At 45.6% G+C, this 24,960-nt stretch overlaps 1 protein-coding gene across 8 annotated transcripts in view; it reads right to left on the reverse strand.

Annotated features, from left to right (window-relative positions):
- Mob2 (MOB kinase activator 2) overlaps positions 1–21,083 on the reverse strand; it is a 56,175-nt gene extending 35,092 nt beyond the window's left edge. For 4 of the 8 annotated variants that reach the window (XM_087583423.1, XM_087583432.1, XM_087583340.1 and 1 more), the window contains exon 1: positions 21,009–21,083. In XM_087583423.1, the coding sequence (XP_087439549.1) occupies positions 21,009–21,025 (17 nt within the window). In that variant the 5' untranslated portion in view covers positions 21,026–21,083. Of the gene's footprint in view, positions 1–3,134; positions 3,263–20,144 lie in introns of those variants that run through there. The other 4 variants (NM_001109159.2, XM_087583390.1, XM_087583412.1 and 1 more) reach the window with 4 other exon arrangements.
- Between the last annotated feature and the right edge of the window lie 3,877 nt (positions 21,084–24,960).

The following is a 24,960-nucleotide window of genomic DNA, read 5'->3' on the forward strand; positions in this document are numbered from 1 at the left end:
GCCACTGCAAAAACTTGCCATAGCTTGTCCTGACACAAGCGTGGACAGAGACCCTCAGAATGAGGGAAGAGGAGGTAGTCCAAGTAGTGACCTGTCTGTCTGTTCTGCCCTAAGGCTGTAAGTTTGTACACCAAGCAGTGTGCAATGAGCTGCAGCAGTGGGCTATGCTAACAAGGAAAGATGCAGGGCCCTAAGGTACCCATGGACTACAGATGGGACAAAGTGTTTGTACACCATATCCACTACAGTTAGCAGAAGCTCTTGTAACCTGGTGGGTTTAATGCCTTGGGACCCATTTACATTAACCTCTAAAGTGGGTTGATATTTGCCCAAGCCATTCAAGAAGGCCCCTAACTCTTATTCACAAGGATGTATAAAGAAAGTAGCCAAGAATTACATGTTCAGAGTCTAGCTACCAGAAGTCACCACAGTTCTCCTGAGTACCTTGTGGAGCCTTCTAAAACAGACGACAAGGCTCTGTCTTAGCAAATACCCTGAACAAGCTACATGCATAGGAAGGGCCCTTTTGCCTCTCTAGAGTGTCAGCCAGAAGCTGAGCAATGGCAACAGAGGGAGCACTGATGCACAATGTCTTTCCCAGGCCAGCTCCATAAGACCATCCATAGCACAAAGAGCAAGAATTAACTATTCCATCCAGTTTCTAGGGGAAGGCTAGCACATGAAGTCTATAGGAAGAGATATTGCAAGAACAGGCTCCAGTGTTGAAGAGAGAATATCGGCACACAGTGGATAGAAGCAAGCAAAGGGATGTGGACCTGGATCATTTCTGGACAGTCTCTGGTAGTAAAGATAGATCACGGCATTGGCCAGGGACATAAGACAAAGGTCAGAGAGTAAGCTGCTACTGAACATAAGTTTCTGAAAGCTGAAAGATATTCTGGGTTGTTGCCAGGCTGAGGAACACCAAAAAGATTAGTATAGCTCTAGTAGTTCAAGTGCATCACAGCAGATTTTTATAAAAGTTACTTATGTTACACATTCCTGTAATCCTAGCAGTGAGGAGGCAAGAGGCATGATTGGGTGATTCTCTCTCAAAATAATAATAAATGTATGTTACATTGGGCCCAAATGAGATGGCTTATCCCTGTAATCTCAGCACTAGGGAAGCAAAGGTAGGACCAGGAGACCACTTTATCTCAAAAAAAAAAAAAAAAAAAAAAAAAAAAAAAAAAGTTATACTAGGTCATATATGTGTGTTATGCCTATATGGTACCCAGGAGGTGGAAGCAGGAAGCCAGCTTCAACTATATACCAAATTTGAGGCTAGCCTGGGCTATATAAGATGCTGTTTCAAAGAAAAACAAACAAACAAGAAAGGTCTCACTAAAACTAGAACTTCAGGCCAGGTATAATAGAGCACATGCCTTTAATCCTAGACAGAAGCAAGAGAATCTGTCAGTTTGAGGCCAGCCAAACATACGAAGAGTTCCAGAACAGTCAAAGCTACAGTTTCAAATAAATAAAAACTAGAACTTTGGGGTTAAGTTGTGCTGGAAAAGGAATCTCATCTAGGACAGTGTCTAGAAATGGATTTGAGAATCACTAGCCTCACACTTGGTTCAACATCAACAATGTAAGGAGATCCATAATCCACAGAAGCGAAAGTGGCCTGGAGTTTCTTTCTTTATACAACTCAGAATCCAGACTGCTAAACTGGCAGAGAGAAGGGGAAACAGAGTCTGACTATGTTCACCAGTGATGGGTTCTTTAGAGCTCTTCTAGAAGACCAAGGTTATAGCAGTTATGTGACTGCTACATCGACTTAAGGACTGCCTGACATTTTGCATATTGTTCTACAAAGAAGTGGGGTCAGCATTCTGTACATCCTGTCTTTTTCCTCCCTTCTATTCTGCTCACTTTTTCTGTCACCAGAGAAGAGACTGATCTCCAAGGTCTCAGACACAAGTGTGTGAAGATACTTCAACATTAGTGCAGCTTTTAAGGAGCAGCTATGCTTTTCCCCTAGTCACTAAAATGGTTGTGCCCTGAGGCAACAGAGAGTAGAGGTCCCGCTGGCTCCTTCCATTCCCAAGGGACCCTGCTCTAAAACTGCACGCGCTCGCGCACACACACACACACACACACACACACACACACACACACACACACACACAGAGAGAGAGAGAGAGAGAGAGAGAGAGAGAGAGAAAGAGAGAGAGATCGTTACACAACAGTAAGTACTACCCTAATACCATACCTAGCATCAGCTATAAGCCTTCATTTTCCTTTACTGTTCATTAAAAGTGACTGTAGATCAAATTCAAAGCCATCCTAAGCTATCTAGTCATGGGTGGAGGGTTGTATTGAACAAGGAAAGAGTCTGATCCCTTAGCAAAGTCCTTCAGTGTCTTAGTGCCCTCAGACATTTGCACACCAATTATATGCTGACAAATAAGCAAATCACAAATCACTCTTAAGCTTAGAAGAAAAGGGTGTTTTTGTGTGCACATGTATATGTATGTATATCTGTGTGCACGGCAACTCCTTAACAGCTAACTCAATAGCAATGCTAAAGCCAGGAAACAAGAGACTGACATTAGAGTAGGCTAAAAGAATACCATGCATAGAATGTAGCTTTCAAGACTGAAAGACTGAGGGAGACCCTCATGCATAGGGTCATCTGAAAGGCCTGCTGAAGACAGAGAGACTGGTCAGAGGAAATGGAGACATATCAGAAAGCCCAGGAACAGAAAGATTTTAGGATATTCACATAAATGCAAGAGACACTAAACACCACCAATATCTGGTGACTACAAATGCACAAGCTTTTGTTGTTTTAATTTTATTTTTGAGATTATAATATAATTACATCATTTCTCCTTTCCTCTTCCTTCCCCCAAGCCCTCCCATATACTACTCTTTGCTTTCTTTCAAATTGATGACCTCTTTCTTCATTGTGTGTGTGTGTGTGTGTGTGTGAATATATATGTATATACACACACTCTCTGTCTCTCTCTCTCTCTCTCTCTCCCCATAAATATAATCTGAATCTATATATCCTTGGCTGTCCCCGAACTTCTAATATATAGACCAAGTCTCAACCTCATACTATCTCTCTGCCTCTGCCTCTCAAGTGCTAGGATCAAAGATGTGTACCATTACACTCAACTCACCCATAGGTTTTTAAAACATCTATTCCAATTTCCAGGAAGTAATAGTGCCCGAGTGTGCTCTCCTGTGCCAGAATCCACAGGGAGGTAGATATCTGGCCCTTGTAGGTTCAAGATTCATGGTCAGGTGGCTGAAAAAAGACAGGGAAGTGCAAAACTCCACAAAGTAACAGGGCTCAAGAAGAAGGGTAACTTAAAAAGAGAATCACCTCGGAGACTGGAGAAATGGCTCAGTAGTTAAAAGCACCAGCTATTCTTCCAGAGGACCCTGGTTCAATTCCCAGCACCCACAACATGGCTCATAAATATCTCTAACTCCAGTCCCAGAAAAAACATGTCACTGTGGGGGTAGGTTTAGAGGTCTTCCTGGAAACAGTCTTCTAGTAGCCTTCAGATCAAGATGTAGAACTCTCAGCTCCTCCCCAGCCATGCCTGCCTGGACACTGTCATGCTACCGCATTGATGATAATGGACTGAAGCTATGAACCTGTAAGCCGTCCCCAACTAAATGTCCTTGATAAGAGTTGCCTTGCTCATGGTGTCTCTCACAGCAGTAAAACTTTAAGATGGAAGCTGGGACTGAGGGTGGGGTATCGCTTAGATAGGCCTGCTATGCTTTTGTTTGGAGAAATGTGGGTTTAGGGACTTTGAAATGCTTTAAGTGGGGCTTACAGGCCATTCTAGTAGGAATATGAAAGACACTGGTGCTAAGGGAGATTTGAACTGTGCAGACCTGACCCAAGAGGTTTCAGTGCAGAAGAATTTCAGTATGTAGCCTAGAGACTGTTTTTGTGGTATTTTGGTGAACAGTATGGCTGCTTTTGACACTTCTGTCTGAAGAGTCTACCTGAGGCTAAAGCAAAGGGATTATTAATGGCATTGACAAAGGAAGTCTCAATAGAACCCAGCAGAGACTTTGTTCTCTGGTTTAGTCTCAAGCATTTTGATCAGTTGTAGCAAGCTTTGAAAGGAAAAGTACAAAATATATGGTTCAAGTTATAAAGGGCACCAGGAAGTGAAATGGAGCTAAATCCTGTGTTTGAGAAGATAAACATATTAAGGGAGTGGTGACTTTGGGGCAAGATCCCATCCAGATAAGCTTATTGTCTATGCATTTGCCACTGAACGAGGAATAGTTATGCCTAGGTACTATTATGATCTGGTTATCTGTGGGGCTGTGAACCATGCCACCAGACAGAAGAACTGGTAAGGTAGTAGCAAAGTTCAGAACCCCAATAAAACTCATAAGTGAGAACACAGGAGTTTAAAACAGCTCCCAACCATGGTAGTTAGCTGGAGCTAAGAAATTAGGAGTAATTAAGAAAAGACCAGCATCACTCAAGTGAAATCTTCTAGGAAGTGTTTTCTGAGAACACAAAGCTATGTTCCAGAGATAGCCAACGTTCTATCTTGTGCTGCAGCTGGACTTGGTCATGTGTAAGAAGCACCTAGATGGTACTGGTTTTGAAGGCATGAAGGAGTCATAGAAAGTAGCTGAGGCTTGGCACTGTGAGAGGCCAGGGCAGACCACTGATAAAAGTGCAGTCTCAGCTGCAGTTAATGGCCCAGAACTAAAGGGACCATGCAAAAACGTTGAGGTTTAGCAGCATGAAGAAAGCCTACAAGAGGCTATTATATGCAGGAGAAGACTCTAGCTAATTAGAGAAGTTAGTACCGTGGGGTGACCACGAGAACAGCAGCAGCAGTGGAGTGGCATCAACTAGGCCTTGGAGTGCTACAAAGGGCAGAGCTAGAGATGTGACCTAAGGCCTTTGGAGGAGCTCAGAAGATCATGTGTGGATCCCAGACTTTGAAACAAAAAGCTAGATGGTGAAGTTGCCTTGGAGATCCCAAGATGTTTGAGATACCAGAGCTGTGGGACTTCTGCTGAGGAAAGCTAACAGGGAATGGAATCAGCCAAAGCAAAAATTGTGCTACAGTCACAAAGCAGAAAGGAGTTGGACATCAGACATGGAGATGTGGAGTTTGAAGTTTGCCCAGCTGCCTTTTTTGTCCAGGATTTCCTCACTATGTCGTTTTGGAATGGTAATGTATAGTCTGTGACGTTGGAAGTATTGGATCTGCTTTTGATGTTAATTTTATAGGGGATTAGTTAAGAGATTGCATGAATCTCTGAAGAGACTTTGAACTTTGGACATTTAAACATTGATGAAACTATGATAGACTATAGGGATTTGAACAAACCTGTTGGGATCATAGGGAGTGTAATGTGGTGGTTTGGATGCTTGGCCCAGGAAGTGGCACTATTAGGAGGTGTGGCCTTGTTAGAGTAGGTATAGCCTTGCAGGAGGAAACATGTCACTGTTAGGGTGGGCTTGGAGGCCCTCCTCCTAGCTTCCTGGAGACAGTCTTCTCCTTCATCTCAAGATATAGAACTCTCAGCAACTCCCCAGTCATGCCAACCTGGACACTGCCATCCTTCCTGTCTTGATAATGGACTGAACCTATGAACCTGTTAACCAGCGACGATTAAATGTTGTCCTTTTTAAGAGTTGCCTTGGTCATAGTGTCTCTTCACAGCAGTAAAACCCTAACTAAGACAATGGTGTTTATTATAAGAAAAAGAGCCTTTGGGCTGGAGAGATGGCTCAGCGGTTAAGAGAACCCGACTGCTCTTCCAGAGGTCATGAGTTCAATTCCCAGCAACCACATGGTGGGTCACAACCATCTGTAAAGAGATCTGATGCCCTCTTCTGGTATATCTGAAGACAGCTACAGTGTACTTATATATAATAAATGAATAAATCTTTAAAAAAAAAAAGAAAGAAAGCCTTTTAATTTAAAAAACAACAACAAAAAGTGAGGTTTGGTCTCAATTGCTATATTATTATATTTTATCCCAAGGCCTAGTTGCCTCAAGATCAGTGAATTCTCATATATGCCAGCTTTTGTTGTGCAAACCTTTCTCCTTAACTTAAAACTACTGGTTAATAAAGATGTAGGTAATATATGCCTACAGCCTATAGTTGGACAGAAGAGAGGTGATCAGAGCTTCAGTTCCTGGACTTAGGGTCTGAGGAGAGACCACAGGGAGAGAGGAGAAGGAAGAAGACACCCTGAGGAGGGGAGCATGCGCACATGCACATGGCCATGAGGGCCGGCCTGCTGGTGTAGGAGCAGACCAGGTGGAACATGGCAAGTGATACCTCGGAGTTACTGATACAGAGGTAGACAAACTGGTGTAAAGGGTTGATATCCCCCAGCTCTAATGCATTAAGGCTTATTATAATATAAAGGTTTTGTGTCTTTTACTTGGGAACTAAATGATATAAAGTGGGACAGAAACCCCCAAATAATATTTACCAGAACAAGAAGAGTATAAACACACATGAACCAAATGACTGTAGTATTTAGTCACTGAGTATGGTGACCTTGGAAGTCCATGAGAGTCACATGGCATGGCCAGACATTACTGACTTTCCCATGATCCCCACTGCAACTGTGAGTGGTGGAGATATGCCCTCAGCCTAAGCTACCCGGGGTATCTATCTGCTCTGGTGTTCACCTGTCTCTTAAAAATAACTTATGACTAAATCCTAATACTCAGGACTAACACCCTAACCTACCGATAACTCATGCCTGGAGATATAGCAGAACTCAAGGTACCAAGCACCACTTTAACCAACACAGAAGACATTCTCACAAACACAGCAGAATATACTGAAAAATAAGATATTGTGACCTTCCTGCTGAAAGTGTCATTTTCAGAAAGGCCTTGGCCTCCAGTGATGGATAGGTGTTGCCATCAGTGTTATTGCATTCCCAAGGCATAGGAGACAAGTCTCCTGCCTATCACTCAATACAGCCCCATTGCTTATCATCAGAAGAAGAAGGCAGGCAGGCAGAGGGACTCAACCAGCACCACTCCTGGTCTACCCTGTCTTTCTGAGTGAGGAAGAAGTAAAAGACCAGAGAAAAGACAAAACAAGTATGTAGAAGACATTTTATCAAGGCAAGGATGACATAAGGAAAGAACATCACAAACGATACTGCTGTTACAGAGGGAGAGATGCTGTCCTTAGGAGGCAGAGCTGCTGCTAGTATGAATCCTCAGCCAGGTATGGAGAGGCAGCCAGAAAGTCCTCCTAATTCAGAAGACCCTATGACCTGGGCCACCATGCTGTTTACCCAGAGCATAGAAGGAAGATCACTGAGTGATAAATGCTCAACAATCTATGGCAAGAAGTAGGTATTTCTGGAAGACCGCTTAGGGGAATACCCAGGCTTATACCTCCATCTGTACCCCATAAACACAAAAGAAGACAAACAGGAGGATGTTTCTGTACCATCCAAGGTCCTGAAGGTCTCTTGTCCCTTCTACTGTTCTACTATCACCTCCAGTTGCTAAGAAGAGGACAGGGACCAAAGACTAGGAAGAGACAACCCTGCCTCAGGATGGGAGTAAATATTAGGTATGGAAAACAGGTGACAGAAGTTGGAGTGGAAGTCATTGGTTACAATCAACCTTGGTTGTTATTCAGAATAGCTCAGAGCCCTACCACTGTCTACTAAGCTTCCTAGACTTATCCAGGGCTCCTATACTCACCTGGTCATTTCACTTGACAAGTGCACCCTAAAAGACAGTCTGAGGAACTGCTGTAGGCCTTCCACAATGTCCTATAACCAGTGCTTTCTCAAAACTCCCTGCAGCTTCAGCACTGAACACATACGGGCAATGTGGTACTAGGAGTCAATAATGCGTCTTGAATTCCAAATAAGGAACCTAACAGTTGGAGGAAAGGGACAGGCTGTAAAGGTAAGACACAATAAATTCAAGAGCACCCCTCAAGGGTCAGCAAAGGAAAGGGCAGGTACAGAACCCAACAAATGCCAGGTATGCCATGGCCTACCTCTGCTACCCCCAACACCCCTCCAGCCACCATTGCCTGGCCCCATGTACCTCTGCCCTCTGGTCTTGATCCTCTGCTTCACTGCAGCTCAGAGTACTAGAGATGCTTTGGCCCTATCCTGCCTCATGGTGTCTGCCTTGGCTTTCACTTGTCTCTAGGAATCTACTCAAAGCTAAATCCTAATACTCAGAACCTTGTCCATACAGAGAACTCAATGCCCATCAAATGAAGACAAAACCAATCAAGGTAAAATAAGCAAAGCAGATAATCACAAAAGAAAAAAGAAAACTCACATGGTCCCAGTGCCATGCGATGACACTGTTCTGCCTAATGCTACCAAGAAAGGGGGGATAAGCACAGGCCAGAACTGCTGTGGAATACGCCAGTAGCCACTGAAGAATTCCACCCATGGAAACATCAGGTACAGCAGTTTGGACCTTTAAAGGCACAATCTGGTCTGGAAACATCCTAAAAGCCCAGCACAGAAAAGGGGACAGAGTATGACAGCTCGAACCATCTGAGTGATGGGATAATTAACTTTGTTTTCTGGTTTTTGCTGTGATTCATCCTTCTACAATAGACATGTAATACCAAGTTCATAAGAGGAGGAAACCTGCTCCCTCTCCCATGACATCCCACACAAGGCTTCAAAGCACACCCATCAGAATTCCATAAGCTCTAGACAGACAGGACTGTGAATCCAACAGAGGATTTTAATCATGCCTATGTACTAAGTTCCCAGATGTGACACAACTTCAGAGTTGGGCAAAGAAACCAATACGCATTGTGAACGCATTATGAACACCCACCAGGCCCAGCCTCATCAAAACCCCATGGCAGCATGATAGACCACCAGAGAACAGCTTGTTAGGATAGAGAAGCTCACATTTTCAAGGAAACATGTGCCTCAATCCTATCTTTCCCAATGGCCAGACCTGATCCCATTTCTACCCAAGACTGGCAGTGCCCTCTGGGCTCTTTATTCTGACTCTTTTCCCTTTGTGTTAACACAGCAGCAGGATCTAGTGCCCTTCTTATACCCTTTCTTCTTTGTCGTAAACATCACTAATGCAACAAGGCAAAATGGTAGCCTAACTTTCCCTACTGGCTTCCCAGGTTCTAGACACTGTGTGGGGTGCCACTGCAAAAATGACTTGTCTCTACCTTCAGTAAGGCAAGGATAATGATTCACTCAGAGAGACACCACATGTTAGAGCCAAGAGCCAAGATTACTGCCATGTGTGGTGTATCCTCTACCTTGCTAGAATAGGTCCAGCTCAATGATAATCTCTTATCTACCTCCATCCTACCCTCCCTGTGAGGCCACTGGACCCTCAAACACAGATTCTATTCACTGCTAAATTCCTGTGGAGTCTGCTGTTGTAGAGTGCAGCAAGCCTGAAAGCCAGTGCAGGCCCATGACTAAGGTGAACAGCTCCCAAAGAAACCTGGCTAGATACAGTCACTAAGTGGAAGCATAGTGTCTCACAGGCGTCAGCAGCCTGCCCTGGTCTGTTGTCACAGGTTCTTCCCTCCTTCAGCAATACCACTCTGCCAATTACAAGGTGCCAGGCAGCACACTCAGCAGGTGAATCCAGGATATGTAGGAAATGCTGAGTACCCTGACCAAGGATGGGGACTCAGGAACACTTCTTAAATGAGCAACTCCAACACTTATCTTTCAGGGTGCTACCTAAAGCCCTGGGGAGGTGACACTTTAGTGGAGCCAGATGGAAGTCAAAGGATCTCTGCTTCAAGAAACAAATCTGCCAGGCCAAGCCCCAAACAGCATGGGCACTAAATCAGACCAGAAATAGACTCCATACCACCAGTACAGCACTGGAGCTAAATGGTGGCTTCAGACTGCATGCCCGTCTCCCTCACTGACAATCACTGGCTGGCAGCGCCTGTGCTGATAGAAGCCCTGAGTACTCCTGAAACACTAGCTGTAGGACTGGGGATCCTCTCTCACCTGCCTCCCTCAGCATCTTAGGACAACAAAGAGGGGAGACAGCCCAAGCATGTGAACAACAGTTATTTGCTTCAGAAGCTTCTAGTTCTTGACTACCTAGAACTGGATGGTAATCACAGGTTCCTCCTACCTCCTAGATGGGTCACTCTCTGCTGGCTTTCCTTGAGTCCCAGCTTCTGAAGTACCTGAAGAGCACCGTAAAGCATTCAGAGAGCTAGCTGAGTTCAGAAGCCAAAATATAACTAATGCTTTAAGTGGTTCTAACAGTGCTTCAGTCCTTTAATTTGGGACAGGGGCTACTTAATACAGAAAGCCCTCAAGCTACACAGACTGAAGCAAAGCCTCCATCCACTAAGCCTTCCTCAGATACCCTGGTTCCTATAGAGCACCTGCTTGACAGAGTCAAAGCATCAGGTTAAGGTAACGGCCCCATCCACCAAATCTAACACAGTGTTCCTCCAGTCTCTACCCTTTCTGCAAACACAGTGGGACTGGCTACTCACACTACATACAGCATGTTCTTGACTTCAACAGTAGTAAGGCTGTGCTCACTTCTCATTCTTGAGCAGTGGTTCTCAATGCTGCAACCCTTTAACATAGACACTCATGTCACCTCACTGTTTCATTGCTACTTTGTAACTGTAATTTTGCTACTGTTATGAATCATAATGTAAATATCTGTGTTTTCCAATGACCTTAGGTGACCTCTGTGAAAAGGTCATTTGACCCCCAAAGGGGTTGAAATACACAGGTTGAGAACTGCTTTTTTATATTAAGAACAAGGGGCAAGGTTTGGAACTTTACTCAGGCTCACGAGTTTACTGTCCTCACAGCAGAGTGGCAAGTTAGATGTCCAGGAACAAAGTCAGTGTGAAAGAAGGTGATAACTATCCCTTTTCATTCCCTCCAGATACTAAGAAATAACCTCACTGTTGGGATAACCTGGTTTTTTTTAACTTTGTATGAAGGTGTATCTCTGTATTTTCAACTGTTAATTCTGTACCAGCAGAGAACAGCAGGATTCTGGTATTGTCATTTCTATTGCTAATCCCTGGGTTTTCTCTTTTGTAAATATTCGTCCTTCCTCACCTACCTAAAGGCAATCTAAAATTGTATGAGAGGTTGTCTTGCTCCTGATTGGTTGTAATAAAGAGCTAATGGCCAATAGCTAGGCAGGAAGTAGGAAGCAGAACTTCTGGGCAAAGAGGATGCAGGGAAAAGAGGGAGATTAAGGGAGCTGACAAGGAAAGGAACAGACATAGACAACAGGGAACAGAGGAAGGTATAGGGTATAGAGCTAGCCACATTATAAGTCGTAAGCTAAATAGTCTGGTTAAGTTAGATGAGCTAGCTGGGAGACTGTTCAAGCAAAAGGCCTAAGCTTTAAACTGTATTAGCAGTTTCTATGTCATTATTTATAATGCTGGAGGTCCAACAAAGTCCTGCTATAACTCAAGATGTAGGGCAACACTTTCCCCAATGCAGGCTTCATGTAAAATGCACAAGGGAAGGAGTCCCTGAGATGGGCTCAATCCTGAGGAGGCCTGTGGTTCCAGTGGCACCTCCATCCGGCATGTGGTCCCATCATGATATGAGTTATCTCCTTTTAGAGTGTAAACTGGAGAGGGGTGGGCATAGTAGTTACTCATGACCTCACTCCCTTGCCCTGGTATTGCAGTCACAGGAACCTTGAGGTGAAATTAGAGAGTAGAAGAAAAGGAAGAGGAAATAAGGGGCAGGAAAGGCAAGTGGCCACATCCTGCCCAGACAGAGGACAGGGAAGGGGCAGGGAGAGGCCAGCAAAATATCTGAAGCAAGCCATGCTGGGTGAACCAAGCAAGACAGTAGAAAAGAAGTCTATCTGCATTGGGATGAGAGGCTAAATTGAGGGAAATAGCAAGATCCCAAAGGAAGACACCAGGAAGCAATGTTCCTGGCAAGAGAACAGAATGAAGAGTAGATTCCATACAGGAAGTATTCCCACCAAAAAGACCAGAGCAGGTCACAATGCAGAGGTTGTCATACAAATGGAGGATGATATTTTTAAAGCATTCCACTAAAGATTGGAGAGATGGCTCAGCGATTAAGAGCACTGGCTACTTTTCCAGAGGATATAGGACCCTAGTGGCTCACAACTGTCTACAACCCCAGAGAATCGGGCCCTCTTCTGGCCTCCACAGCAGCAGGCACAGTATGCATGTGGTACACATACAAATGCAAGAAAAATACTCATTCATACAGAATAAGAAATAATTTAAAAATTGTTAAACGCCAGGAAATGGTGGTACATGCCTTTAATCCCAGCACAGGGGAAGCAGAATCAGGTAAATCTCTGTGAGTTTGAGGCCAGCCTGGTTTACACAGCTAGCTCCAGGACAGCCAGGACTACACAAAGAAACCCTGTCTCAAAAAACAAAACCAAACAAAACCAAAAGTTAAACATTTTACTAAAAAATAATCACTTTGATACAAAGCAAAGCCTAACACAGGCAGGCTAGGGACAAAGCAGACTCCCATTTGCTGGTCAATATGGCTGCTTCTGTTTCCCCTTGTTAGCTGCCAAGAGAACTGGCCCTTGAGTACTAGAGTCCATCATATCTTGTGATGGCATACAAAGACAGATCACAAGGTTACAGAAAAAAGACAGAGTTAGAACAGTGGGCCAAGGAAAGAGCCCAGTCACACTACTGAGAACAAACTAGTATGAGAATTTATTCCTTTTATCTCCGTAGTGATGAGTCAGGCCTCAGTAGCTCTCCATTGTTTACAGCAGAAGTGACCCTACAGAATGCAACTGCAGGCACAAACCAGAAGGTAATGATCACTTAAGGATGGGATTAGGTAGCTGGATATAGGTAGAAGTCTATCTCACCCCGTCTGGAGGTCACTTGAAGCTAAACCGCCACAGAACTCCACCCACCTTGCAAGGAAAGAGATGTCACCCTGGTAATGTTTAGTGCCTTTCCCTTTTGCCCAGCTTCCTATTAGAACAGAACCAACAATAATCTCACTTCACCCAGAAACCAGCTTTTCCTCCCAGTCCTCCCCACTTACCCAAGCAGCTATAATGCTAACCAACAGAAGCTGACACACAAATGCTGCTCTCCCCTTCCACCTATGTCCCTTGTGGTAGGAAGCTCCTCCAGGAAGGAGAACTGAGCTCAGGAGGGTCCAGACCCACAAGTTGGCCAAAAATCCCTTGCTCACCCTCACCCTATTAGTGTTCAATGCAGCTCTGGATAGGCTTAGTAAAGGCCAAATCCCAGCAGAACCAACACAAAGCCACCCTGGAACCCAGCTCCAGGGGTGGCAAAAAGCAAGGTTGTTCTTCTTGCCAGCTTTTCCATTTTGAAAAACAGTTCTTTTTCCATTTAAAAATGTTATTTATGCTAAACTATGTTTAGTCCTTATCCTTTTTAAATGGTGAAAGATATTTCTGTTTAACATGTAAAATGGTAAATACTGATACCTATAACTAACACAAATCAGTTAAAACTTGGAGTGTAAAGAGGTCCTAGGAGCAAAAAGTTTGAGAATGCTATAGGTCAAGGAGGAAGCTTCATATAAGAAAAGCTACATAGGAGAAACATGCTCTGGTAGACAACCAATATCAAGACATTCAAGAAAGCAAGAACCTCTTGGGCCTCCCAGGATAGCCATCAATGGAGGCAGCACAAGTGACCTGGAAACCTAGGACAGGTTAGGTGAAAAAACAACAACAAACAAAACAAAAACCCTTTTGTCTGAAGCATAAAGGTTCGGGAGAGCTCCATCTGAGCTGCTGAGGCACGGTCACAGTCAAAGATGCAGAGCCAGATTCTCACTTGCCCCAGGAGCTGCCATATGATATACACATTCCCTCACTGAGGGTCCCTGTTAGCTGTGTGCAGAAACAGTGAGCACCATGAGTAGACAGCTGTGTTCTCTGCTGAGAACCAACACTACTTCAAAAGGATGTGGCAAAAGCACCATGGGAAGAATAAAGAAGGGCTCTGGAGAGGACTTTTCTTGCCACTGGTTTTATCCAAGTACCAGAATAGTCAAGGCCAACTCATAAAGTTCCTCATATACAAAGTGAAGTCTAAAGCACAGCCATGAAACACTACAGTGATCTGTGGGGTCCATGATTCACCCAAACAGGACTCAATTTTATTTTAACTGTATCTGGAAGGGGTTAGAAAGATGGCTCAGCAGTCAAGAATACAAACTGTTCTTGCAGAAGACTGGAGTTTGATTCCCAGCACCCATATCAAGTGCCTCACAACCTACTATAATTACAGCTTTGGGGAAATTTAACTCCTCTAGTCTCTGGGCACCTACATTCATGTACACACAGATACACACACACACACACACACACACACACACACACTTGTTTTAAGCCACAATACTCAAAAGACAGTTGCCAAATCATGAGTCAAAATAGCTTTGCCATAACCCCTAGCACAGGGGTTCTCTGCCTTCCTAATGTTACAACCCTTTAATACAGTTCCTTATGTTGTGAACTAACCATGAAATTACTTTCATTGCTACTTCTTAACTATAATTGTGCTCGTTATGAATCGTAATACAAATATCTGATGTTCCACCCCTGTGAAAAGGTCATTTGACCTCCCAAAGGGATTTCAATCCATAGGTTAAGAACCACCTCCCTAGAGTGAAATTCAGATCCCTACCTCCCACCCACCTCTCCCAACTCCTTTCCCATTCAAGGGGTAAAGAGACAATTCAAAAGTACTTCTACTAGCTAAATTTGGGGCAAATCGCTTATGAAAATAAGAAAAAGTAATAAATAATAAACTGTGCTTGACTCTATAAGACTGAACAAGTCTATGGTAGCCTAGGAAACATAATACAGGCAGTCCTTCTGTGCACCATGTCCACCATGTCAGCTCTCCTTAAGTCCAGTCATCTTCATAGCACCTTCTCAAACCTCAGGATCTTTACTAAAACTACTTTCCTGACCCTACATCCATGCTCCAATTTCCTTATGGTCCCCCTAAGCAGCAGGGAGTGGCCACAAAAGGCAGGCCACTTACCTTTCTGTTCATATAGTACCCACCTTTGATAGCTCCTTGATTCCACCATAGTCTCTGGTTCACTCTGTTTCTCACAACACCAGAACTCACACAAACTGCCTTGTCACATATGGCACCAAAGGAACAGGCTAAGAAGCAGAAAGGCAAGTATGCCGTGTGGCAGAGTAGCTCCCACTGGCTTACAGAAGCTCTGCAGAGGACCCTAAGACAGGCCTGGGAACCTAGCCAGGACTTCATATGGCAAGGTCCCATGCAGACAAGCCAAGCTCTGTGTCACACACACCATGTCTAAGCTAATTTTACATTCCTGGACTTACTCCCAAGGCCAGACATCACTTCCTTGGGGCCACTTGGCACTGTCAGGCCTTTTCAAAGACCAAGACATAGCCCCACAAGGTGAGAGCTGCGGCCTTCAGCAGGGACACTGACATCCAAACCCTGCAAGGGCTCCTAAGACGGTGTCCCTTCTGCTAGCTCAGCAGTTCTTACCTGTGGGTTGCCTTTGGGGTCCAATGACCCTTTCACAGGGGTCACCTAAGATCATCAGAAACCACAGATATTTACATTATGATTCATAACAGTAGCAACAATTATAGTTACAAAGTAGCAACAAAAATAATTTTATATGGGGGTTACTACAATATGAGGAACTGTATTAAAGGGTCGTAGCATTAGGAAGGTTGAGAATGAATATGCTAGCTCAAGGAGGAAAGGAAAGGAGTGTCAGTGAAAAGGCAACTGAGAGCAAGTGCCTACCCTCAGAAGGTCACAGGCAAAAGGCAGAGGCAAGCAAGGCCTTCTCTCCTTCAACCATCCATAACCTATAGGGGCAAACTCAAACAAAAGTGAGCACCCATGCCATCCTGACACACCACAACAATGAAGTACTTCAGCCAAAATCACTGCTGCCCAAAGCAGAATACAACATAACTCTATGGACTGAATTATACATGGCCTCATGACCCTGTCAGGGAAGTGCCCACTAAGGATTATAAGACCAACTGGATGAAAACTATAACCCAGACGGTCATGCATTCTGGCAAAGGGAACCTTCAAAGACAAGAAAACCAGCAGATATAGTCATGGCCCGTGGCACAGACTCTGACAATGCCAAGTGGAGAGGCCATGGGCCACATGTGGCCTTGATGCCCTGTTGAACAACCTCTTCCTCCTCTCTTGAACCTTTTGTTTTTATTCCAATTGTTTTAACTTCCGTGTTCCCAGGCACCATCCCATGGAGCTACAGTGAGCACCAGCGGGTGTGCCCCAGCTGAGAAATCCTGTACAGAAAGAAAAACAAACAGGAGGTAGGCACAGAACGGGAAGAACTTCTGGCAAGGCAGGCAGGAGCAGCTCACACCTTCTTCTGCCAGATTAGCCCATAACAGGCAAGATACACGAAAATCCCCAGCAGGAAAGGCCTAACCACTTCACCCCAACACTTTTTAGTTACCCAGCAGAACAGCAGAGTGCAAATGGTGCCCACCAGGATATGGGTCTACCCACCCTGCCAACCATTCAGGCTGAGCTTCCCTCAGGGTTATACAGCATATCTACACAAACACAGGAAATGGGGTTTGAGTGTTTCTGTTTCCATGGCCACTGCAAGGAAGATACAGGAAATGTTGGGCTACCAGGACCACTGTAATGGGAGTTCCCCACTGAGCTGGCCTTCAATACCTTGCTATACCAGAGGAGAGGAAGTCTTGCAAGTAAGCACACTCTGAACTGTCATCCCACAGACAATAATGAGACCAAGTTTTGGAGGCAGCCTGGAAAGATGCCTTGCCGAACAGGTAGATTATAGTAGCATCAGACAACAGCTGAACTGAGGACCCACTAAGGATATTAACCACTAGCTTCACACTATGCTCAGGCACACCTTCATAGGGAAGCACAGAAGTACCACCCAACAGTCCCCAGTTAACAGGGCTCTTGTGTAATACACCACTGGCCTCACCCTGTTCACTGCTGGCTAGCTTGGCAATGCAGTACCAACTACTAGGGGACACTCTAAGCAAACAAGAGAAATGAAGTGTTGTTCAGAGTGTCCTGTAGTATACAACATTTATGACCACTGCTTTGTTTAAAGGGAATGGGAGCACAAGAGACCCAAGCAGACACCTTTGCAAACCCAACCCAGATAACCACGTGGACAGCCTCTCATGGAAAGAGGCTATTCATGAGGTTATTCCTACAATCACATCTTGCAGAGGGGCCATCCACTGGAGAGCCTGGCTGCAAGAGATGGCACCTTCGTCTTCCTCCTCTGCCAACCTTAGCCCTCAAAGCACTGACCTTGGAGCCCTCAGAAGCCTTACCCTCAGCATAGGTGTGCCCAGAATTCTTGGCTGAGGAAGTAGTACAATTCAGTTTTAAAAGACGGTTACAGCATCATCAGTCATGCCTGTGAATTTTCCACAACCACCTCTACCCACAGGTAAAGAGAGAAACAGAATATGCAGGTCTCCTCACAATGCCCAGTGGAGCAACAAATGGGACACTATTGCTGACACCCACCACTGAATCCATCACACACCAGATCTCATCCATTTAAATATAATAATGGAATGGAGCAGACTGATGCTGCCTCTTGTGGAGGTGGCACCTGCAGCAACCAGAGGGCTTTTCAAAGGATAACCGTTAATGTTCCATTGGGCTGAGAAGGTGGCTCCATGGTAAGGGGCTTGGCCCAACATGCTTAAAGGCCCTGGGTTCCACCCCTAGCAACACACACACACACACACACACACACACACACACACCCTCTCTCTCTCTCTCTCTCTCTCTCTCTCTCACTGAAAATTAATTAAATCATGTCAAAGAAACAAAAGTCTATAATTTTATTAAAAACTACCTAATCATATACTTTGAATCGAGCAAACTTAGTGGTATGTGAATGATACCACATGAAGCTGTTCAAACAAAACCTACAGACTCTTACAAGCCCAGTCAGGTGTCAGTCACCAGAAATACTTTCCCAGAAGATAAAGCTTTTCACCCCCATGCCAACCTTGCAAACACACCTGCATACAACTGCTCCAAGTGTAAAGCTGCTAAAGCCTGCTCCAGACAGGCTAGAAAGCCTGAGGCCATTTAGCTTTAATCTGTGAGCTGAGCAAGAGTAGACCTTCGAATATACACTGTATCAAATAGCCAACACCAGGTTTCATCTCCTACCTGCACTAGAGAGATCTAAAGGCTCCACAAGAGTCAGGTACTGTGGCTCCTGAAAGGGAGCCACAGTGGCAGGCTGGAGAGAGACTACTGGAGAGAGCAGAGGTTCAGTAAAGGTGGCCAGGCAGAAAGGACAATTCACTATCATCAATGGGAAGAGGAGAAAATGTATTCTTTTGACTCCAAGGGGCTTCTGGATTGTGCTTTCTGCTAGATAAAATTCAAACTACACTCAGACCTCCTGGTTAAATGCTTGCCCCAGAAAAGACTCAAGTGTTGCTTAAAGTATCCCACAGCATGTTGAGGTTCCCTCTTCCAAATTCTGAGCAGCTTCCCCTTGGATGTTACCCTGCTCTTGGTTGTCCAGAACAGAACAAAGACCTACTATGCAAAAGTTGTAACACTTTCTAATAAAGAATGAAGGCGGTCTGACTATATACACTGTTTAACAGCCAGCTCAAAGCTTCTCCTACAGGACAAGAGGTGGCTAAGAGCCACGCCTACAACATTCTCCAGAAAAGTCCCAGCAGGTTTACCACCAAGTCCCAACGTGCCAAACTCTGCTATGGTTATCCCAAGCATGCTTCCCTGCAGGGCCTCCCTTCCTCCTGAGCAGCTGGAACACAGAAGATAAGGCAGGAGATGCTCAAAGCCCCAGCGTGGTCCTCACCCAGCTAAGGGTAAGGTGCAGCTTTTCATTTACACCTTTGTAGGCCTCTCTTCTGGCTCATGCCACACTGGGTTCACCCAACATGAAGAAGGTTAACAGAACCTTCAGTGTAACATAAGCAAGCAAGCAAACAAACAAACCTTGAAGCATGAGCACTACATTCCAAACTCCTCCTTGATATTGAATGGTCTGAATTAAGAAAAAGATGATATGTTTATCCAATTCTTCCAGGCAAAAAAGTACTTAAATGGTTAACTGCAGATAAAGTTTCAGTCCTGAGCAAACAGTGGGTACTCTGAAGTAAAAAAATGGCTTCACTTCCTACTGACCACCTTGCCAGCTTTCACAGGGGATCAGAAGACAAAGTGGAGTATATCTGGTGGGGAGGAGGGGAGGTGTCTCTGAAGGCTCACTCTGCAACTTCCATTCGTCCTACTTTTATAAGAATACTATGAAAGATGAATGAGGAATATTGGGGCAGCTTGTCTTTATCTTCCAAAGATACCAAGGAGGAACTACACCTGATCACTGAACAAAAGAGAATTTTAGGCAAGGAACTGTTTAAAGAATTCATGACTACCAATATTCAACATGTAGCATGTGACACTTAAGAACACAAACACAAAGACAATTAATTACCCTGCAGCCAGATCCCTCTTTAAAAATCTCTACTGCCCTTTGTAACTACAACTATTTTTTACAGTGAATCAGATTATTTCCTCCTTTCCAAAGGTCCCAGAAGCAGAAGTATCTCTCAGCTATACTCTAGGGCCTGGAATGACCCCCATCTTAGAGTGAGAGATAAGGGTTCTGCTGCCCTTTCCCACAGAGCTCCTTGTTACCAGGGCTTTGACAAGGGTCACAAGAACCAGGGCCTCCAAAGGCTGACGATGGTTAATATCTGCATATTTGCAATGATGATTCAGTCCACAAAAGACAGTCCTCAGTCAGTTTAAAGACTAGCTTCTGGTCAGTCTCCAGGCAAGAAGCACCTGCCACTGATGGGCATGGGCCTGTAAAAATTACACATACAGCAGTGGGCAGTTTCTTCAGTCACCAAGCTGACAGATCCAGTTCTCTTGCACTGAAACCATATTTGCAGGTAGGCCAAGTATAGTCAGTGCTGGCCCTCTCCACAAATGCACAAAGGAAGAATGATTTGGAATAGGCTGGATACAGATATGTGTCCTACACTTAAAACCTCTGGACTTCAGAGACCTTGTAAATGATCAGGACATATCATCTGCCAAGCTTACCATATGCAAAACATGTGCTGGCCCTTACCTCAGTTAACCCTTCAGTAAACCTGTTCTGCGGATTTCACAGCTTCCATCTGACAGGCAATCCTTTAAAGCAAGTCTAGAGAGGACCACACAGCTAGGAAGCAGAGAGGAGCCAGTGACAGTGCTGCTTCTTGAAGAAATCAGATGGGTCCTCCGCCTGGTCCTCCTGCGTCACTCACACTTAGCACCCTAAGTGGCACTATGTGGCTCCCAGCCACCCTTAGTCTCCTGTTTATCCCTGTGGCTGCTCCTTTAGTCTGCCCTCTCCTTAGGTTGCAGCACTGGGAGGTCAAAACCCATCTCCATCGCCTCAGACGTCCTGACAGTACCACCACTACACTTTCCTCCGCCTTCCCCGGCTTCCATCTCCAGAGTCCCGTGCAGCTCTCGCACTCCCGAATCCGAAGGCCGGCATCTCTGTGGCCAAGTAGGATTATACTGACCCAACAGCAGGGCCGCGGGCACCGCCACAGAGTAGAGAACCGAGACGCGGGGGAGCGCGCGGCTAGGAGCGCCCGCCTCTCACTCTCCTCAAAAGTAAATTGGAAGAAAGTCACTTGGGCGGAAGAACTTTCGCAGGCCCCGCGAAGACCGGCGACCGACAGTGCCGGGTGCCCGACTCGCAGCCCGTCAATCCGCGGCGAGGGACTGCGGCCTCTCGGGACAGCGCCTCGGGGACCGGGCCTCGCTCCCGCCGGCCGGCCGGCCGCCCGCCCGCCCGCCTGCCCGGCCTCCCGGTACTCCGCAGCGGCTGGCTGTCTTCCCGAGCCCCGGCCCCTCCTGGAACCCGCCGCCCGCCGCCCTACGCTCCCTACGTTAGCCGCCGCCCGCGCAGCGCCGCGCTACGCCGGCCGCCGCCACTCACCCCATGAGCCAGTCCATGGCTGCGCGGAGCCCGCGCCTCGCTCGGCCTCAGCCCCGCCGGCGGCCGGAAGTAAACACTCGATGGCTCCCGCCCGCTGCCGGAAGTGACGCGCGCACGGCTTGCTGGGACGCGTAGTCCCAGCGGCCCCTGCGGCGATGTCCCGGTACCTGTCCTGGAGTACCAGGACCTAGCCCTATTGCAAACCTCGGGGCTCCGGGACCCAGGAGCATCCTGTACCTGAAGACTGTCCGGAGTTTCTGGATTCCCAGAGTGAGAATAACTTCAGAGCGTCCCAGAAACCCAGACGCCGGGAACTCCGGAGTGCCTCGGACTCGCAAAGTGCCTGTAATAACACAGTGCCCTGGATCCTGGAGTGTCCCACCCCAGTGTTTCACACCTCGAGTGCCAGGACTTCAGAGTGCCCTAACCCCAGGAGTAAACCTTACCCCCAGAGTGCCTGAATCTGCGGAATGCCAGCTCCGTGGGAGTCTGAAGTTCCTAGTACCTGAGTATCCCTGACCCCAGTATCCCAGACCTGGGATTACCCAGACTCAGAAGTGCCTGGAACCAAGAGTGGCCCCAACTCTATATCCCGGATCTGGGAATACCCAGAACCCCCAGGCTGGAACATCGGAGTGTCTCTGACCAGCAGGATGCACTCTTTCTCTGCATTGTCTCTCCTCTTGTTTACATCCCTCATGTTGTCCACCTTAAACCTGTTGTCATCTTTTGCCCACACCTAGTGCCTCTACCAGGATTCTTCTTAACACACTGCCTCTTCTGAGTCCTCCTCCCTTTGCTGGCTGTTCATTTGCATCCCAGCTGCCCACTGCTGTGGACATGGTTGAGCCCCCTTCTGTTCCCTTTCTCTATAAGCTGTACTCTCTAGCTCCTGGGTGACCCTCTGTTATCTAGGGTACTTCTCTCCAGTGAGTACTTCTCTCTCTTCATGATCCAGGGTATCTATCCTATTGTCTGCTCTTTCCAGAGCCTGACCAATACTAGGAACTCATTGAATACTTTTGAAAGGCTGACTCTCCATTCTCTTCACTGGAGATATGCTTCCAGGAGCACACATTTGAGCAGAGGAATCACAGCAACCTAACTGATTTGTGTCTTCAGTGGGGTGTCATGAATAGCAGGCACCAGACAGATAACATCTTCAGGACATCTGCCTGCTGTAATATACTTGAAGTTGTCATATACTTGAAATGGGGTTCACCCTTCCCAAAAGAACCATTCCAGGATAATGGGAAATGTCCAGTCCATTCCTTCTTTATAGCATGAACTGCCATGCACCCGGAGAGGTGAGGTGACAGTTTTATTACAAAAACAAAAACAAAAAACAAAAAAAAATAACTTGAGGTGAAACTGAATAATGAAAGACCTGGGGAGGGAAAAGTCACCAAATCAAGATATATTGGGAGGAGAAAATCAGGTCTGTGCTCTCCTCCATTTCTATTCCCATGGATGCCCATAGTCATACTGGATGACTCCCCCACCCCATAACCACTTTGTTTTAGTCAACCATCAGCTGGTTGCCTTGCAATGTAGCCTTGTCCACTGCTTCCAAGGAGCATCCATCTTTGGCGAGCCAGTCTGATTTTGACTGGCACCATCTGCCATCAGGTGTTGCCCTAGATTGGGTGTCACATGAGGTGCTAGTAGTCTCTTCCGGTTTCTAATGTGGGACAGTTGGACAAGCTGTTTAATGGCCTGTGCCTCCATCTCTTTTCTTATATGTATAAAAAAAGGTGTGTGTGAGTGTGTATGTTGGTATCGGTGTGGGTGTGTATATGTACCATGTGTGTTTGGTGCCTGCAGAAGCCAGACGAGATCATCAAATTCCTGGAGCTGGAGTTACAAGTAGTTGTGAGCTTCCCAGTGTGGATACTGGGAATTGAACTCCAGTCTTACAGAAAAGCAGCAAGCACTATTTACCTCTGGGCATCTCCCCAGCCCTTGATTTCCTTTTTCTTTTGTTTTCCTTTCATTTCTTTCCCTTTTGCTTTTGGTTTTTTTGTTTTGTTTTGTTTTGTTTGTTTTTGTTTTTGTTTTTTTGAGACAGCATTTCTCTGTGTAATGGCTCTGGCTGTCCTGGAACTTGCTTTGTAGACCAGGCTGGCCTTGAACTCACAGAGATCTGCCTGCCTCTGCCTCTTGGGTGTTGGGATTAAAAGCATGCACTGCCATTCATGGCCCGTTTCTTTTTGCCTATGATATGTTGCCTAATGATGGGCACTATTATTCTGAGAACTTCCTTGTGAGGCCATTTTGTCACACAAAGTTCCAAAGTTAGCATGCACAGACCTAGATGGCATGTCCTTTTGCACATAGTGTAGGCTGTTATTCCTGAGTTATAAATCTGTACAGTGTATTACTGCACTGTAGGAAACTGGAACACTGTGGAATCTGGGTATCTAAACAGATCATTTGTACCAGTGCCACCACAAACAGAAGCCACGGATTAATTAAGATGTAACATCAGTAGGAGTTTTCAGCTCCATTAAACTCTTATGGGACCACCATTATATATGCATTTCACCTGCTACCACAACATAGATCACATAAACATCTTACAAATTTCAAAATATGGCATAAGTAATCCTTCATAAAGTCATTGTGTAGGTGGAAAATAGGGGAGAGTAAGGTGTAACTGAGCATACTGGGACTGGGGTCCACTGGCTAGTATTGCAGGCCCAGTTTCAAGCTTGTCCTTCATTCCACAGATGATACTGCATTAAAGGCCACACCCAAATGTTGTTGTAAAAATATAAAAATATAGGGTTGGGGATTTAGCTCAGTGGTAGAGTGCTTGCCTAGTAAGCACAAGGCCCTGGGTTCGGTCCCCAGCTCTGAAAAAAATATATATATATAAAAATATAAAAGGGTATCTTTTGTCCCCACTAGGTCTACAACGCAGTGCCCCCAAGATATCTGCTAGATATCTGGTCTGAATCAGCAAAGCGTCTCACCCGCTCTGCTACATCCCATATCACACTGCCGAAGGCCTCTTTCTGAGCCTGGCAGCAATCTCTCTACCCATCTACTTCCCAAGGCAGGTTTCTATGCCAGAAACACACATCCCAATTCCACAGCGGCCCAGTGTCTCTGGCCCACTGCACACTTTCCTACACTTAAATGGCTACATGAAAGAACACACAACACAATAATGTTTGATTCAATTGATAAGATATAATTGCCCACCTAAACATACAAAGCCCTGTACACATCCATCCCTTAAGAACATTCATAACAACCTGTAAAGGTACAGAGTGGAATCTTTTTTTTTTTTTTTTGGTTCTTTTTTTCGGAGCTGGGGACCGAACCCAGGGCCTTGTGCTTCCTAGGTAAGCGCTCTGCCACTGAGCTAAATCCCCAGCCCCCCAGAGTGGAATCTTAATGTCAGCTTTCATGTTGTTCCCGGCTACTCTCTCTCTCTCTCTCTCCTCCTCTTCCTTCAAACTTTTCTCCCACCCATCCTTCCTTCTTGTCCAATGACAGCGGGCCTCATTCTATCTTGTACATGCCTCACCTGTGACACCATCCCACACCCAAATGCCTAGTTCAAAGGGGGCAGTTTCAGATCATATGCTGTGTGATACTGCAGGACCTTACAAACCATGGGATTGGGAGCCCTATGTCCTAGTGGTGGGATGTTGAACATGCAACACTCTTGTTTGCAGTACTAGAAACTGAACCCAAAGTCTTGTTCATGCTAGGCAAATACTATACCCTGGGGTTATATCCCCAACTGTACTTTTAGACAGAGCTTCAACAAGTTAGCAGGGCTGGCTTTAAACACACTCTGTAAGCCATGCTGGTTTTGAAATTTGTCTTCTTGCTTCAGCCTCCCAAGTAGCTGAGATTAAAAGACTGTACTACTTTAAAGATGGCTTATATTTCTCTGTGGGGGTGATATTTTTGTTTGTTTGCTTGCTTGCTTATTGTG

Source organism: Rattus norvegicus, chromosome 1, assembly GCF_021556685.1.
Source record: "Rattus norvegicus strain SHRSP/BbbUtx chromosome 1, alternate assembly SHRSP_T2T, whole genome shotgun sequence".
Classification (NCBI taxonomy): Eukaryota; Metazoa; Chordata; class Mammalia; order Rodentia; family Muridae; genus Rattus; species Rattus norvegicus.